The sequence below is a fragment of the Hyperoodon ampullatus genome (genome assembly GCF_949752795.1).
Source record: "Hyperoodon ampullatus genome assembly, chromosome: 7".
Lineage (NCBI taxonomy): Eukaryota > Metazoa > Chordata > Mammalia > Artiodactyla > Ziphiidae > Hyperoodon > Hyperoodon ampullatus.
Window position 1 is genome coordinate 59,794,944 of NC_136920.1, and position 15,246 is coordinate 59,810,189.

The window sequence follows — 15,246 nt, forward strand, 5'->3', positions numbered from 1 at the left end:
GTGCCCAGGTTCCACCCTACTGGGTCTGCCATGTACTCCAGATGCTTGTTGTGTGGATTAAATCTGATGCTGATGTAAGCGAGGCCCAGGCCCAGCCCACGGACGTCCTCCCCGACACACCAGCGCTCTGTCTCTGGGGCAAGAACGTGGCCCCAGTCTAAAGGCAGGCCTGTTGTACCAAGTACCTGACATCACTCTGGTTTTTCAGGATCCTTTCCACAGGGCCCCTCTCGGCTGTCTCCCCTGCTCCCTCCTCAGAATTCACATGGCCCCTCCTCAGCCTCGGTCTACCCTGGGTGCCTGAAACAGAAGGGCCCAAGGACCAGGACCAGCTTAGACCGAGGGTGAAATTTCCACTGCTCCAAAAGCCACTGCCCTTTGCTGCCTCTGGGCCGTTCTTCATGCTGTCAGCACAGAAGGCGGGCCAGCTCTGCCCAGCTCTGCGCGGGAGGAGGAAAGGGAGCCAAGCCTGGGTCTCCTTGAGCCTCCACCCAAAGGCTTCCCTATTCCCCGAATGCTGCAAAGAGGCAAGAAGACACCAGTTTAAATGTAATTTTTTTCCACTTTTGCCAGAGAAAGTGAGGAAATGGAGATAAAAAACAAAACAATACAGTAATCCCCCCCAACCCACACTTTGTTTTTAAACAAATAGGCCAGGTCCTGCCAGGCCTTCTTACCCACTAAATGCCACCCCCATCCCTGCACCCCTACTGGCCCTGGAGCCTCTGGGGCATGGGAAGCTGTCCTCCAGCTTCAGGCTTTGGACTGAGCTCCAGCTCAGGCAGGGGAGTCGTGGCACTAGTGCCAGAGCACAACCTTCCTGGCCTGGTCCACGCTCACCACATGGCTCCCAGAGTAGCACCAGGCCACGGCATTGACGGCAGCGCTGAGGAGGGGGAGAGGCAGGCTTCAGGGTGCGTCCGCAGCCGGGCTCTGCCCCTCATTACTGGACCTGGGCATTTTGAAGCCCTCTCTGAGCCCATCTGTTCACCTGTAAAATCGGCTCAGAGGGCTGTGGTGAGAGCAGACCCAAGTGCACATGGGAAGACACCTTGTGAACTGTGAAGGGCTCAGGTGGGGGGGGCAGGGAATGGAAGGTACGGGACAAGGGCTGGGGGTTCCAGGATGCCCAGCATGTCAGGGCCTGGAATCAGCTTAGCAGGACTGGGGCAGGGCGGGGGGTGGGGTACTGGGGCTGGGGTGGGCAGGTGGGTGGGCAGTGGCCGTGCTCACCAATGGGGTCCCCGAAGGCTGCTCTCCAGTTTCCCAGTGTCTACATCCCAGATGTAAAGGGCTCCATCCCAGGAACCTGCCAGTGCGTAGCTTCTGTCTGGGCTGCAGGGGCCACAGCACAGCAAGAGAGAGGAGATTAGAGGTAAGGACACAGACACACACAGACACAGATTGGACATACTCACGCATGGGTGCTGTGCTCTCATGGACACACCTGAACACAGCTTTGGTCCAGTCAGAACTGCACCTGAAGCCATCAGCCCTGAAAACAGACAGGGTCAGGTCAGAATGGAGGTGGCTCAGCCAGGAACTTAAGGAGCTTCCTCTCTCCGTCAAGGGCTTGGCCACCTAACCAGGCCCTGGTCCAGAGGGGCCTCCAGGGAGGGCCCCCTGCTGACAGGCCTTTTACAGGGGACAAGGCCCAACTGCCACAGCCAAAGCCACAGGATTAGTGGTCACAAGGCAGGTACCTGAACACCTGGCGGATATTGCTGACACGCAGGTCGATGACCTTGAGCGTGTCGTCTCGGGAACAGCTGAGCAGATGCAGCTGGTCGTGGCTGAGGCTCAGGGAGGTGACCCGGCCCTGCACAGGGATGACCTGGGTGCAGCGGGGTCCCCTGAGCAGGGACAAAGACGAGGATGAGGAGCAGTCACCCTGACAAGGCTGTTCCTGACAGACTAACAAAGTCCAGAGGTGCCCCTGGTCTAAGGCCACTAAGGCCAAGGCTGACAACTCATCTCCCCCTGCAGCCAGCCCCTTCCAACGGGAACTTACTAAACCCTTGGGTCACTAAAATAAGTGCTGGGGGCGGGGGCGGGGAAGCAATGAAAGTCTGTCTTTAAATATGTGGAAGAGAAAGCAAAGGGTTTCAAAAGGCAGTCTCTGCAGATGAGTAAGAAGAAGCCTGAGGCAGGCCTGGCACTGGCTCTGGCACTGGTTCCAGCACTGGCTTTTATAAACCATTCAAGGCTAATGCTGGGCTCTTAGGCTCAAAAAACAATATAACTTTTGTTCCTTTTGACTAAAAAGTGGTGATTACATGGGAAAAAAGAGATTCTCCATCTTGGTTGGCAAGACCCAGGCAGGGTCCCTTGGTTGGACCGAGGGCCAATAAGAAGGAGGCACAGGTCTCCAAGGGCAGCTGAGCCTTCAAGGGGCCAAGCCCAGCACAGAGGCCACCAGAGCCTCGCTTCCCCAAGGTACCCTCAGCAGCTCTATGGCTAGAAAAAAGAAGAGAATACAGGAGCCCTGCCCCCACCTCCACCACCCACAGCCTGCGCCTATCACCTGCTGTCCCAGAACCGGATCTTCTGATCATTGTGACCACTAATGATGACATGGTCCCCACACACCACATCGTTACAGTAGGAAAGGACATTGATGGTCCTGGAACCTAGGGACCAAGGAGTAGAGCCCCAGCTTCAGAGAAGGGTTATCAGAAGCCAACCCACTGCATGTACGGAGAAGCTGAGGCCCAGAAGCCCCAGAGGTAAGGTGTCCTCCCAAAGCTAGAACCCAGGTCCCGTTTCCCAGCCCAAAGCCTGAGGTCACCGAGAAACCAGGGAAAGCATCATCCATGGGGGATAGAAGAGGGGCCTTGGGAGGTTCCATCCCAAATGCCTGTAAATCTTGGAGCCACTCCCAGAGAGCAGGCTGAGGTCCCCCATAGCCTGGCAGGGTCCTGGCGGTTGGGAAAGGGGAGGGTTGGGCCTCACAGTAGGCTCGGCCGAGGTCCCACTCCTTCACTGTCCGGTCCCGGCTCCCGGTCACCGCCTGATGCATCGTTAGCTTGAATTTGGCAGCCGTCACCTTGTCTGTGTGTCCAGATAGTGTCTCCTGCCACCATCCCAGATATGTATCAAGGGTACGGCCAAGACCCCATAACAAACTCCTCCAGGCCCAAGGCGTGACCCCTGACCCCCAGGCTGCCTCCCCAATCAGGCCTCACCTTGGACTGTGCCTCCCCAACCTTCCAAAGCTGGGCGGCCTTATTGTAAGTAGCTGCCAGTACCTGGGAGCCCTGGGGAGATGGGAGAAGAAAGGATAGGTCCTGAACCTGGGCCTGGCCAGAGGCAACTGCAGGCCGGAGAGCTGGGGCCAGGGCTGCCTCAGAGCTTCCCCCAGCCCAGGTCACCAAGGTAGGCAGAGGAGAATCGAGACACAGGGAAGAGGATTGTGTAGGAGCTCTAAGATAACTGTGATGTTCCCTCAGGCCCCAAAGCCCCCACCTGCCCAGTGTGGAGACTGGGGGAGGAACATCCTATTTCCCCCAGGTCCTCTCACCGAGGGGTCAAAGTCCACACTGGTGATGCTGCCGCCAGCTCCTTCAAGAGTCTGGTTGGCCTCCAGGCGCCCTGGGGGGACCAGGAGAAGGGACAAGTGAAATGAAGTCACTAATCTAACGAAACAGAGAAGCCTGGACTGTGAGTGGGAAGATGAATCTCTCCTAAATTAGAGGACAGAAGTGCTGGGCCTGTTCTTGGGGGAGCGGCCAGGGTTGTGGGGGGTGTCTAGCTGGAGGCTGCACCTTCCTGAGCTGCCAGCAGAGGGCCCCGGGGGGCTGCAGGTCATCTCGCGGATGTCTGGAAAAGACCAGAGAGAAGGGACTGTCCCTAGGTCACACGGCAAGCCAGAGCCAGGCCAGCTGGAGACTCACCTCCTCCAGGAAGCCTCTGGGAGCCAGCTCTCACTCCCCAGCACACCCCCCCACCCCACTGCAGAACACAGAGTAGATAGCTAACATTTGTCTCACAACTGAGTTCTGAGAGCTCAGTGACACTAGAAGAGGAGGTGGCCTGGTGGACCCAAGGGACCTGCTCCTCAAGGGCCTGTCCCTGTAGAACCTCATGACATGGTACCTCCACCACCCCAACAGGGACCATCTGAGTTTAGCCCTCCCCACCCTGCAGGCCTCGGCTTCAGGAAGTGGGAGGCTCTGCCCTTCTTAGGAGCAGTGAACCCAGAACTCTGGCCGCTGCCCACAAGAATGTCCCAGGTGAGGACACACAAAGAGACTCAAGACCCTTCCCACCAAGGAGCAAGCTGAAGGTGAGGTCTGGAGAGAAAGGATTAGGCTGGCCTGTGGGCAGGGACCCTCACCTCCCACGACATTCCAGAGGAGGATGAGGCGGTCAGCCCCTCCGGTGGCCAGGAGGCTGCTGTTGGGGCCAAAACGAACAGCATTGACCTCGGAGAGGTGGGCATCCTGTGGGGAAAAGGGGAGGTCGGTGCCCCTGGTCCTCGCCACACACGCCTCTCTGCTCACGCTCACAGCTGTCACGCATCCTCGCACACATCAGGTCTCTGTTCAAACACTGAGTTTCAAACTTAGCCCCACCAGGGCTTATCACCTCTGACTGGACCCCTGCAGCAGCCTCCCGCCATGTTCCCAATACTCCACTACCTGGCCTCCTGGTCTCCCGGCCTCCTGTCTCTCCCTCTCATTATAAAACGCCGAAGGGCTCCCACCACAAGCTGTGGGAGGAAAACTCCTGCTCCCAGTGAGGGGCCCATCCTTGCTTCCCCAGCCTCCTTGGACCACTCCTGGGACCTGCACTCCCATATCGTACCCCATGCACTTGGCCCAGCTCCTCCTTACCAGCACATCCTGAGCTCGGGTGGGAAGTCGGGCGGCCACACACACAGGGATGCTCTGGTATCGCTGCTCAGGGGCTCCCCCAATTGAGTGACCTCTCCTCTTCTTGAAACTGCAGGAGGGGGTCAGGAGGGCATTCAGCAAGGCCTTCTGACATGGGAGCCTCAAGCTCTCCTGAAGCAGCAACAACAGGAAGCAGACACGGAAGGCAGCAGAACGTGGCCAGGAGGTGCAGCAGGCGCGGTCCCCACCAGCCTCTGACCCCAGGGGTCAGTGTGGTGACAGTAGGGGCACCAAGACAGACACAGAGGCAGGGCAGGGTTGGTGGATGCAGAGAAACCTCGGAGCAGGGTTTCAGTCCTGGCCTGGCCACTGCTTGGCACTGCGACCCTGAACAAATCCCTGACATTTCTGAGCCTCCATTTCCCAAATGAGTAGTAGCTCCTTTCTGGCCTCAGGCTGGAGCTCTTGGTCCCGTGACGACCCAGGATGAGGGACAGAGCCTGGAAGATAGCCAGGCAGGGGCTGGGAATGAGGCCATGCACCCAGCTCCTGCCTCTAGGACTCAGCAGAGACTCACACACAGAGTGCTGGGCAACGTACGGAAGGACACACTGAGACACATACACAGCCCAAGCCTGGGCTCCAGGAGCCTGACACATGCATCCAAGGGGCCCAACACCTTCACACACGTCGGTGCACACACACACTTACTCCAGAAGCCCCTTCACCACATCCACACAGCGGGACGTCAGGGACGTGGCGGAGGCAGACCTGGGGCAGAATCGAGAGAGATGTGCTAAGGGACTGGCCGGTGGGTGTGCAGACAGTAGTCATTCATCCCTACACTCTTGAGCCAGGACAAGAACTTTGCTCCTCCAAGGCCAGGAGAGCACGATGACCCAGAGGAGTCCCAGGAAGGTGGAGGAAGGGACAGATTTGGAATGAAGTCTCCCAGTTTCACCATGATGGTTAAGACCTGCCTCACCACCCAAGTGCCCCCCAACAAAATTTCATGGGAGGCTGAGCTGGGGCCTATGGATGGGGGTGAAGGTGCCCCCAGGCTGAGAAAGCACAAGGCTGGGAGCAGGGGGCTGAGAAACCTAGATCCCAAAAATACCCAGGAGAGCATGTGTCCTGAGGTGACCTGGCCTGCCAGGGCTAAGGCTTTGGGGGCTGCATCTCATGCCCCTCCCCAGGGTTCTTTCACTACCCTGAGGCCTGGACACCAGCGACCTGCAAGAGAGGGCTGGAGGGGCTTCCCTGGTGGCGCAGTGGTTAAGAATCCGCCTGCCAATGCAGGGGACACGGGTTCAAGCCCTGGTCTGGGAAGACCCCACATGCTGTGGAGCAACTAAGCCTCTGCACCACAACTACTGAGCCTGCGCTCTAGAGCTCACGAGCCACAACTACAGAGCCCATGTACCACAACTACTGAAGCCCGCGCGCCTGGAGCCCGTGCTCCGCAACGAGAAGCCGCCGCAATGAGAAGCCCGCGCACCACAACAAAGAGTAGCCCCCACTCGCCGCAACTAGAGAAAACCCGCGCGCAGCAACGAAGACCCAATGCGGCCAAAAATAAATAAATATTTAAAAAAAATTTTTTAATAATAAATAAATAAAAAAGAAAGGGCTGGAGGAGAGCTTACAGGCTGGGGAATGGGGGGAGAGCAGTCTCAATGCCAGGCAAATCAAGACAGATGGGGGAAACTGGGGGTGAGGGGCATCCAAGGACTGAAGCCCCAATCAGGTCCCACCCATATGAGCTCACATCTACACATGCTTCACAGGCATTCAGGTACGCTTACTTAAGCTTGTACACACATATGCTCTGATGTCCCTGTGTATGCACACATGCCTGTGACAGCTGAACCCTGGACCTTGCCAACAGGTTCCCTCCTGGTCACACCCTTTCACCAGCCTGACATCCCACCCCCAGAGCTCTGGTCCTGGGAAGGAGGAAAAAGGGGGTGAGGACAGAGGTTGGGGTCCCGGAGGTGGCACTGACCCCAAGTGGCTCCAGGCACTGGAGGTCAGATCTGTCCTGGGGTTCAAGCTGTACCCCAGTCTCTTCTTAAGCCCCCTCTCAACCCAAGAGCTGGCCCAAGGTCCTAGAGGAAGACTTTGGGATGGGACCCAGCTCAGAGCTGTGGGACAGTGCTCACCTGAAGGGCCTCTTCCATTTCTCACCAGCCTCACTCTCCAGGAACGCTGGCTCAGCTGCCAGAGCCAGAGTGTCTGCTTCCTCTCTGATCCCATCGCCTAATGTGTCTGGGCTCCTGGGGAAGAGAATTAAGCTCAGAATGGCTAAGGGACCAGGCCAGACCCTCCGCACCACGGTGAGGATGTGCAGACCCAGAGATGAGGGTGTCCCTGTGGACGCACGTGTGGCGGGCGCAGGTGCTGGCTCCTACGACCACACGTGTCTGCACGTGTCCTGGGCTCGTTCTGCCTGGGGGCCTCGGCACCGCGGCTGTGCACACGTGCGGTCAGGTGCCCCGGTGGCCGCAGGCCGGTGGGGGCGGGGTAGAACCGTAGCGGCCCCGGGACAGGGCACTGCAGAGGTCGCGGGGCAGAGCCCGCGGCGGAGCCTCGGCAGGCAGGTCTCGGCGCATCCTCATTCTTACTCGCTTATGCTCACTGTCCGCTTGGCTGCCTTCTTCAGCTCCTGGGACACCCGCGCCTGCTTGGCCCTGGGACAGAAAAGCCTCCTGAGAGTCGGGTCGCTCCGGTGCCCGGAAGGCGGGGCCGGGCCCCTCCCCCACAAGACACGCCACTGCTCACGTCCCCAAGGGCGGGCCCAGCGCTCTCACCTCTCGCGGCGCTCGTTGCGCAGGTTGCGCTCGGCTGCGGCGCGCGCCTTGCGCCGCACCAGCCGATCCAGCAGGTCGCGTGCCTCCTCCTCGAGCCTGCGCAGAGCCGCCTCCTGGTGCCCGACGTGCACGCGCAGCGCCTCATAGGCCGCTCGCTGTGCCGCGTTCAGCGCGCGGCGCGCATCCACCTGTCCCGCCTCCTTCTCCCGCGCCTCCTGCAGCTGCGCCACGCGGGCCTCCAGAGCTGCCAGCCTGGAGAACGCGGAGAACCTCCGTCACCGCCCTGGGGGAACTGGTCTCGGAGCTGGGACAAACTTGCCCCTGGCCGGCCGGCTAAGCCACGTCTCCGACCAAGCCTTCGGAGTCCTGCAGTTCCTGGCCTCTGCGACCAGCCACAGGCCTGGGGGGCGTTTGAGGACGTGGGGAAAGCTGTCGGGCCCTTCTGGTGACCCGCGGGGTGACCCTGTCCCCTCCCCCTGGCAGTAATGGCCCCGAGCCTCCCCAAGGTGCGCGGAGGGGACCCCTCTCGCACCGCCCGCGCCTCACCTGCTTTGCCGCTCCTCCAGCTGTGACTCCAGGGTGCCCAGGGCCGAGCTCTTCTCCACCACCTGGTAGGCCATCTGCAGCGGCGGAGGGGCCGGACAGGTAGGCATGGGTGCCTCTGGGCAGGGTCTCCAGCCCCTCCCTGGCCGAGAGGCTGGTAGGACGGGGTCTGCCTCTCTCACCCGCCCCCTAGCTCAAGAGAAAGTTGAGGCGCAGACAGGCACCAGACACAGGAATGCACTGCTGTTTCAGGGATCAACGGAAGGGCCTTAGGCTCTGAAGCCTAACACCCGAGTTTCAATTCTGGCAGCGCCACTTATATTCTCTGTGACCCGGGGTAGTCATTTAACCGCTCTAAACCAGCTGTTTCTTCACCTGTCCAGTGGGAATGGTTGTGCTTACCTCATAGGGTAACACAGAATTACTATAAGGAACAGTATCTCAAATAATGATGATTGGTTCTATAGCACTTAAGTGTGCTAGGTCTTATTCCGAGCACTCTACAGTATTAACTCTTTTAATCTGGTAGGAACTGCCATTCTCTCCCATTTTACACATGAGGACATTGACACAGAGAGGTTCAGTGTCTCGCCCAAAGTCACACAGCTAAGTGGCAGAACTGAGATCTGAACCCAGGCCACCTAACATGCTCCAAGTAAAGCGCTGGTGTATAGGAAGGGTTCAAGGGATGTGTATTTTTTCCCCACCTCTCCAAGCCCTGGCCTACCCAAGTGTAGATCACAGAGAGCAAGAAGGAGCTCTGAGCAGAGGCACACAGGCTAACAGGAATGGACTGTGGGAGCACCAGGCCCAGACTGAATACCAGAGCTGCCCCCAGCCCCAAAGTGGGGGTGAGCGTCATCTCGTCTGTCCCCCGCCCCACTGAACAGTCCTTCATCCGAGAGCCAAGAGCTGGGGAAACCACAGAGCTGAGGGGTCAGTGGGAGAGACAGATGCTAAGCAAAGCAGTTCCCACCACTGTGGCAAGAGGAATATGAAATAACCAAGGCTGGGGGCTCTTGCTGCTGACCTGTCCCTGTGTTCTTTCTCACATGGGCCTGGTGAGAGATGGGCTGAGGAGCAAGGTTGGTGTCCACCTGCACTGACTCCTGGTGTGAGTGGGCCGGGGTTAGGGACCCTGCACATTCAGGGTCCATAGCTGGCCCAGTTTATAACATTTATAATTCCTTCCACCATTAAACAATCTGATCATCACTTCCACCTCCTCACCTGTCATATACTTTCACTGATGTTTTGGCATTCAGTATTTTTTTGATGCTTTTCAAAATTCAAATAATAGAGATGGAAAACAGATTAGTGGTTAGGAGTTAGGGATGATTGGAGGAGAGGGGCGAGTTGTGACTAAAACAGGGTAGCAAGAGGGAGATCTTTGTGGTGATTAAATAGTGCTGTATCCTGATGGGCATGCAAATCTACACAGGTGACAAAATGACAAAGAACTATATACACTTCATACCAATATTAATTTCCTGGTTGTGTGTACTATAGTTACATAAGATGTAACCAATGGGGGATATTGGGTAAAGGGCGCACAGGACCTCTCTGTACTGTCTTTGCAACTTCCTGTGGATCTATAATTATTTCAGTAAAAAGTTAAAACAACAATAATACATGCTTGTTGTGATATGTGAAACAGTACTAAGAATTAAAGAAAAAGCCCCTCCCCATCCCTTGGCATATCCAATGGGAACTGACTGGTTTGTGTCTGAGGACATGATGAGGAGGGAATGCTGAGGGCGAGGGGTGCGTGGAAGTATCCCAGACAAAGGGAACCATGAGCTCAGGGACAAGAGGGTGGCAGGATATGCAACACTGAGGCCGGAGGACTCAACTTGGGAGCCAGGCTAAGGAGCTTTGGAAAATATGTACCAAACTGATCATGGGGAGAGGTGGTGAAAGGGGCTTCTATTTTTTTACTCTATGGGCTTCTGTTCTCTTGAAATGTTCACAACAAGCATGTATTTGTATATTACTTGTCTTTCTTTTAATGGAGATCATTTTTATTATTAAAATATATCACTCTGGGCTTCCCTGGTGGCGCAGTGGTTGAGAGTCTGCCTGCCGATGCAGGGGACACAGGTTCGTGCCCCGGTCCGGGAAGATCCCACAGGCCGTGGAGTGGCTGGGCCCGTGAGGCATGGCCGCTGAGCCTGCGCGTCCGGAGCCTGTGCTCCGCAACGGGAGAGGCCACAACAGTGAGAGGCCCGCGTACCGCAAAAAAAAAAAAAAAAAATATATATATATATATATATATATATATATATATGTATCACTCTGAGTGCAGCATAGAGAATGGATGGGGGTGCCAAAAGAGGAGTGGTCCAGCGAGGAATGAGTAACTTGGACCAGGCAGACAGGACACAAAAAATGGAAGTTGATGGATTTGGAGGCAGGATCCATGAGCTGGTGACTAGCTCAGGATGGAGGGCTGCTAGGGGTTAGAGGTGTCCCTGGGTTTCCAGCCTGGTGACTACCAATGGAGGGGGGTATGATCTATCTCATTTATCACCTAGTCTACAAATATTCATTAGCATGGACTGTGGAGACAGGCCCCAGGGATACAATGGAGGCAAACCAAAGGCATCCCAGTTCTCGGGGTTCTCACAGCCCAAAAGGGGGCTCAGATTTTGAGAATCACCTCTCAAATGTAGAGTTGCAACTACAACAGGGGCTCTGAGGGAGAGGCTACCACTAGGTTCATAGCCCCAAATACACATTAGTTGAGCAAGGGACTTGGCATGCAGTAACTAGGTAGGTGTTTACTGGCCCATCAGCCTCCTCCAGTGGACTGGAAGCTCCATGGGGCCAGGTCTTGTTTACTGCTACATTGCCTGCCTATGCCTTGGATATAGTGATTGTCAATAAATATTTGTTGAAAGAATGAATGGAGATCACAGAAGGGGGATTTGTGCGGGAGAGAGTTCAAATAATGGCTCCAGCTCTCTAAGCCTTCGTTTCCTCTGAAATATAAAGTTGTGGAGGATTAGCTGAAGTAACGCTTAGCCCAGCGTTCTCAACGTGGTGTTGGCCATATAATCACAGGGGCGATGGTGAGTCTGATTTTAGATGTGAAGTCCAAAAAGCAGCTGAGCAAGAGAGTCTGGAGCTCATAAGAGAAGGCTGAGCTAGAGATGGGTCTGGGAGTTAGCAAACGAAAGTCCTTGGGAGTCAATTAACCCACCCAAGCTCCAAAGAACACCCACATCTGAAGGGAGGGGAATAAAAAGGAGGGAAAGTAGCCAGAGAAGGAAGTTCAGAAGCAACAGCTACAGAAGTGAGAGGAAAACCAGGAGAGTGTGGTGAAACAGAAGCCAAGAGGCACCATGGGGCAGGGGCAGGGGAAGCAGTGTCAGGTGGAGCTAGCACACCCTGCCATGGAGGTGGACCACCTTACTTCTGGTGTGCAAATGTGTACTGAGTGTCACCTGGTACTGGGCCCTGAGGTGTGCAGGGCAAGTGGTGAGCAGAGCAGGCTAGACCATCCAGAAGGGGGAACAGAGGCTGCCTGTTTCCTGCACCCCTCACACTCCTCCCTGAGCTCTCACTGCACTTCCTCCAGCTGCTGTTGGAGCCCACTTCATCCCGGGCTGCCAGGGCCAAGCTAGAGAGCACTCTGCCCCTTGTCTGGCCTCAAGGCGCTGGACTTTGGAATCTCCCTCACTTGCTGGCTCCCTTGGATGACATGTCCCACCCCCAAAGTCCTGGATCCTGGGCCCACCCCATTCTCTCTCAGACCCCTGCCCAGCCTACCTCTCCACACACCAACCGGAGCCCCTCCTCCTCCTCTTGCCACTTCACCCTCAGAGCTGCTGGTGATGGGACTCTGTCTGAGTCAGGCCCTGACTCCTCCTCCCTGTCAACCAATCAGAGAGTGGTGTTCATTGTCCCTCCATTCACCCAGAGGATACACACGAACAGTTTGAAACCAGAGCCATGAACTTTCTCCTGAGGAAGGTGGGAGCCAGAAAGTCAGTAGAGGAAAGAGCAAGTCTCCAGAAACTAGAGCTGCCCGTGAACCTCTGCTCTTGGATTCCCCCAGGCCTTGAGTTCCCAGGCCAGGACCCCCCTCAAGAAGTACCTCCCAACTCTGAGCCCCAACCCATTCCTGGTTCTCATCTTCGCTCCCTCTTTGGAATAGGTGGCATCGTGCCCTTTCTGTAGGCATCAGGTGAGGAGCAAACAGAAAAAGACAGAGGTGTGTGGGCGTGGGAGGACAAATGCAGAGAGACGGACATTCTGAGCAGCTGCCCCGGGGGAAGGCTCGAGAGCCAGCCTCCCCCTCCCCTGGGCAGCAGCCAAGGGCCAATGAGGTGCTGGGGAGAGAATGAACCCCACATAGGCGGTGGGGGCAGGGCCCAGGCACAGGAAGCCCATTGTGACCACAAACACAAACACTCACCAGGCGCCCTGGTGGAGAGCCCGAGTGACATCGGTGGGCTCTGGCTGCAGTTTCTCTGAGAACTGGGCCAGCAGCTCCGCTTTCTCTAAGAGACGATTATCTGCGGGTGCAAAAAGGTGAGCCTGGAGCACAGACAGACACTTTCCAGCAGACTCTAGGCATACAAGTTACCTCTCTGGCTGGGAGGGCTGCAGGAGCCGAGGGATGCAGAAGGGGGAGCTACTGGCAGGCTGGGCTCTGCCCTTGCCTGAGGGGTGTCTGTGCAGCTCCATCAGGACCTCCAGCCCTTGCACACCCTCTAAGAGCATAGCCCCCAGGCCCTCCCAGGAGAAGGCTTGCTCTCCCAGGGACAGAGAAGGACGACCACTGCAGGGGAAGGAGATGGCTGGGTACTGCCTGCTGAGGTTCTCAAGGGAAGGAAGGGGCCAGGGGTTGATCCCCAGGGCGGGGCCTATCCCCAGATAGCGATGAAACAAACTGAGCTCCACTAGCCTGTGGCCTTTGGCAAGATACTTCCCTTCCAGAGGCTCTTTCTGGGCTAAAAAACAACCCTGACTTCCCCAGCGTTGGTGTAAGGCTCCCCCCAGGCCAGAACAGAAAGTCCTTGAGTTTGGTAGTTTCTACTACAGACCCTGGAATACAGCCTCTCCACCCCCACCCATGGTCACTTCCTCTTTTCTCACCAGGCCCAGGTAGGGTAGAGATGGTAAGCCCAGGCCTAACTCCTCAGCTCCTTTCCCTCTTCCGGTCCCCTACCAGTCCCCTAGGTCACCTGGGTCGGTCACCTAGGTTGCTGGCCTTGTTCTCACACAAAACTCCACCCCAACCCTCAGGGCATTGTTCTGCCCCACCCTCACCCCCAGCAAATCTAAAGAAGATGCCATTTTGTCCAGTTTATGAGTGAGAAATAGGAGGCTTAGGGGTATGACCTGCCCAAGACCACAGAGAAGACTGGACTTCCAGTGTCTCTGAGTTCAGCCCTCCAGGATCACTCCAGTCCCACAGATTTGCAGCTCCCAGGGGATGGGGGTGACTCCCTCAAATTGGACTGTTCCATTGTCCATCAGAGCAGTGGAGAAGTGAGGCTGCCTAGAGGCTGGGGGCTGGTCTCATATACCTGAACGGAGAGGACCTGCAGCCCAGAAGGCTGCAAAGAAATCTCCCAGGACAAGAGCAACAAATTCAGTTGTGGGGCTAGGGGGAGATGGTTAAGCAGCAGCCAAGATTAGGACCAGTGATGGAGCTGGAGGGACTGTGATTAGACTTTTAACCCCAGACATACAATCTCAGATGACCAGAGGTGCTACACACAGGTGCACACCTGTTCATCCTGGCTTGAACTGCCATACCCCTTCCTGACCAGCTCCACAGAAACACTCTGAGAATCTGACTTCCCCAGGCTCAGCCACCTCCCTCCGCAGCCTGGAACCCCCTGCTTCTCCCCCAGGCTGGGGTTGGTTGGGCACAGAGATGCTCCAAAAACCTGAGCCAGGATCACCTATCAGTGGCAGAGCCTCAGACTCTGAACTGCCTCCCTAGAGATTCAGAGTTTAAAAGTAGCTGCTCTGGACAGCCCCGAGATCTTTCACTGTGCTTATGGGGACCAAATGGACTGACCAGGCTCTACCCCGGGGACGGCCCAAGAAGGGTAAGTCTAAAAGACCCTAAAAATCCAACATTCGCTTATGAACCCGTGCATAGGAAGCCCAGCCGGTGGAAGGCAGAGCCAGGCCCAGAGGGGCGAGGAATAGCAGGAGCACTAGGAGGGAGCTCCGTCCAGGAGGGGGCTGAACAGAGCCTGGACGGGAAAGGGCAGGAACGCTGGCTAGTCGGAGATAGCGCGTAAGAGACAGCGAGTCCAGCAGGCCCCAGGCTTCGGAGGCGAAAAGGCGTCGGGGCACTTGGGTCACAGCCGGAGGGGCCAGACAAATCCTTCCCCGCGCCTGAGCCCTATCCCCTCGACGGCCCCAGGACGCACTGCACTCACAGGCCGGCACCAGCTCCAGGAAGAGGGCCTTTTGCGTTCGGTCTCGCTGTCGAAGCTGTCGCACGATGTGGCGTTTCCAGCGGGCGGCGAAGACGCCGGGGTCGCTGGGCCCCGCCATGGCCGCCCTCTCCCGCCTGCACCGCGCGCTTCCCCCGCCCAAGGAGGCGCGTCCGGGCAGGGGCGGGGCTCCAAGGGGACTCCGCGACGTCAGGGGGCGGGCAGCGGCGGGGAATCCCCGGATTGTACTAAGAGTGGTCTTGGGGGGGAGAACGGAACGAAAATGTGGGGGGAACCGCCCCAGGCTCTAGACCACCCGGATCCCACAAGAACTCTCACATGAGTGGGGTCTCCTATTGCTGTCGGGGCAGAGAGCGAGGAGCGATATCGGAGCCTCCGTGGCGGCTTCCCCCTCGCCTGTTGGCGCGCTCCGCAGGCGGGGCCTCCGGGGCCTGTGTTCCTTAACCCCACCGCGCCCGGACTGAAGTCAACAGTAACAGACACTCTGGACCAGGCGGCTCTCTAAACCGGGGACCTGGAGACCCCCTCACACCAGGACCCTGCCCTCGAGGCCCTCAAGATCCGTGAGGGGAGGCGACACAGACACAAGGCAGGCAATGTATGACAGCGAGATAAGAAAGCACGGAAGAGGAA

The 15,246-nt window shown here is 57.2% G+C and overlaps 1 protein-coding gene across 1 annotated transcript; it reads right to left on the bottom strand.

Annotated features, from left to right (window-relative positions):
- Positions 1-708: 708 nt before the first annotated feature.
- Positions 709-14,713, bottom strand: ATG16L2 (autophagy related 16 like 2; the record flags this gene model as incomplete). Its single annotated transcript, XM_079709279.1, has 18 exons — positions 709-886; positions 1,234-1,335; positions 1,448-1,495; positions 1,704-1,853; positions 2,525-2,630; positions 2,953-3,073; positions 3,186-3,257; positions 3,521-3,591; positions 4,337-4,442; positions 4,836-4,944; positions 5,547-5,606; positions 6,998-7,111; positions 7,460-7,525; positions 7,646-7,897; positions 8,192-8,265; positions 11,960-12,062; positions 12,609-12,708; positions 14,596-14,713. The coding sequence occupies 18 exons, from the start codon at positions 14,711-14,713 to the stop codon at positions 799-801; spliced, it is 1,860 nt and encodes a 619-aa protein (XP_079565405.1). The 3' UTR covers positions 709-798.
- Between the last annotated feature and the right edge of the window lie 533 nt (positions 14,714-15,246).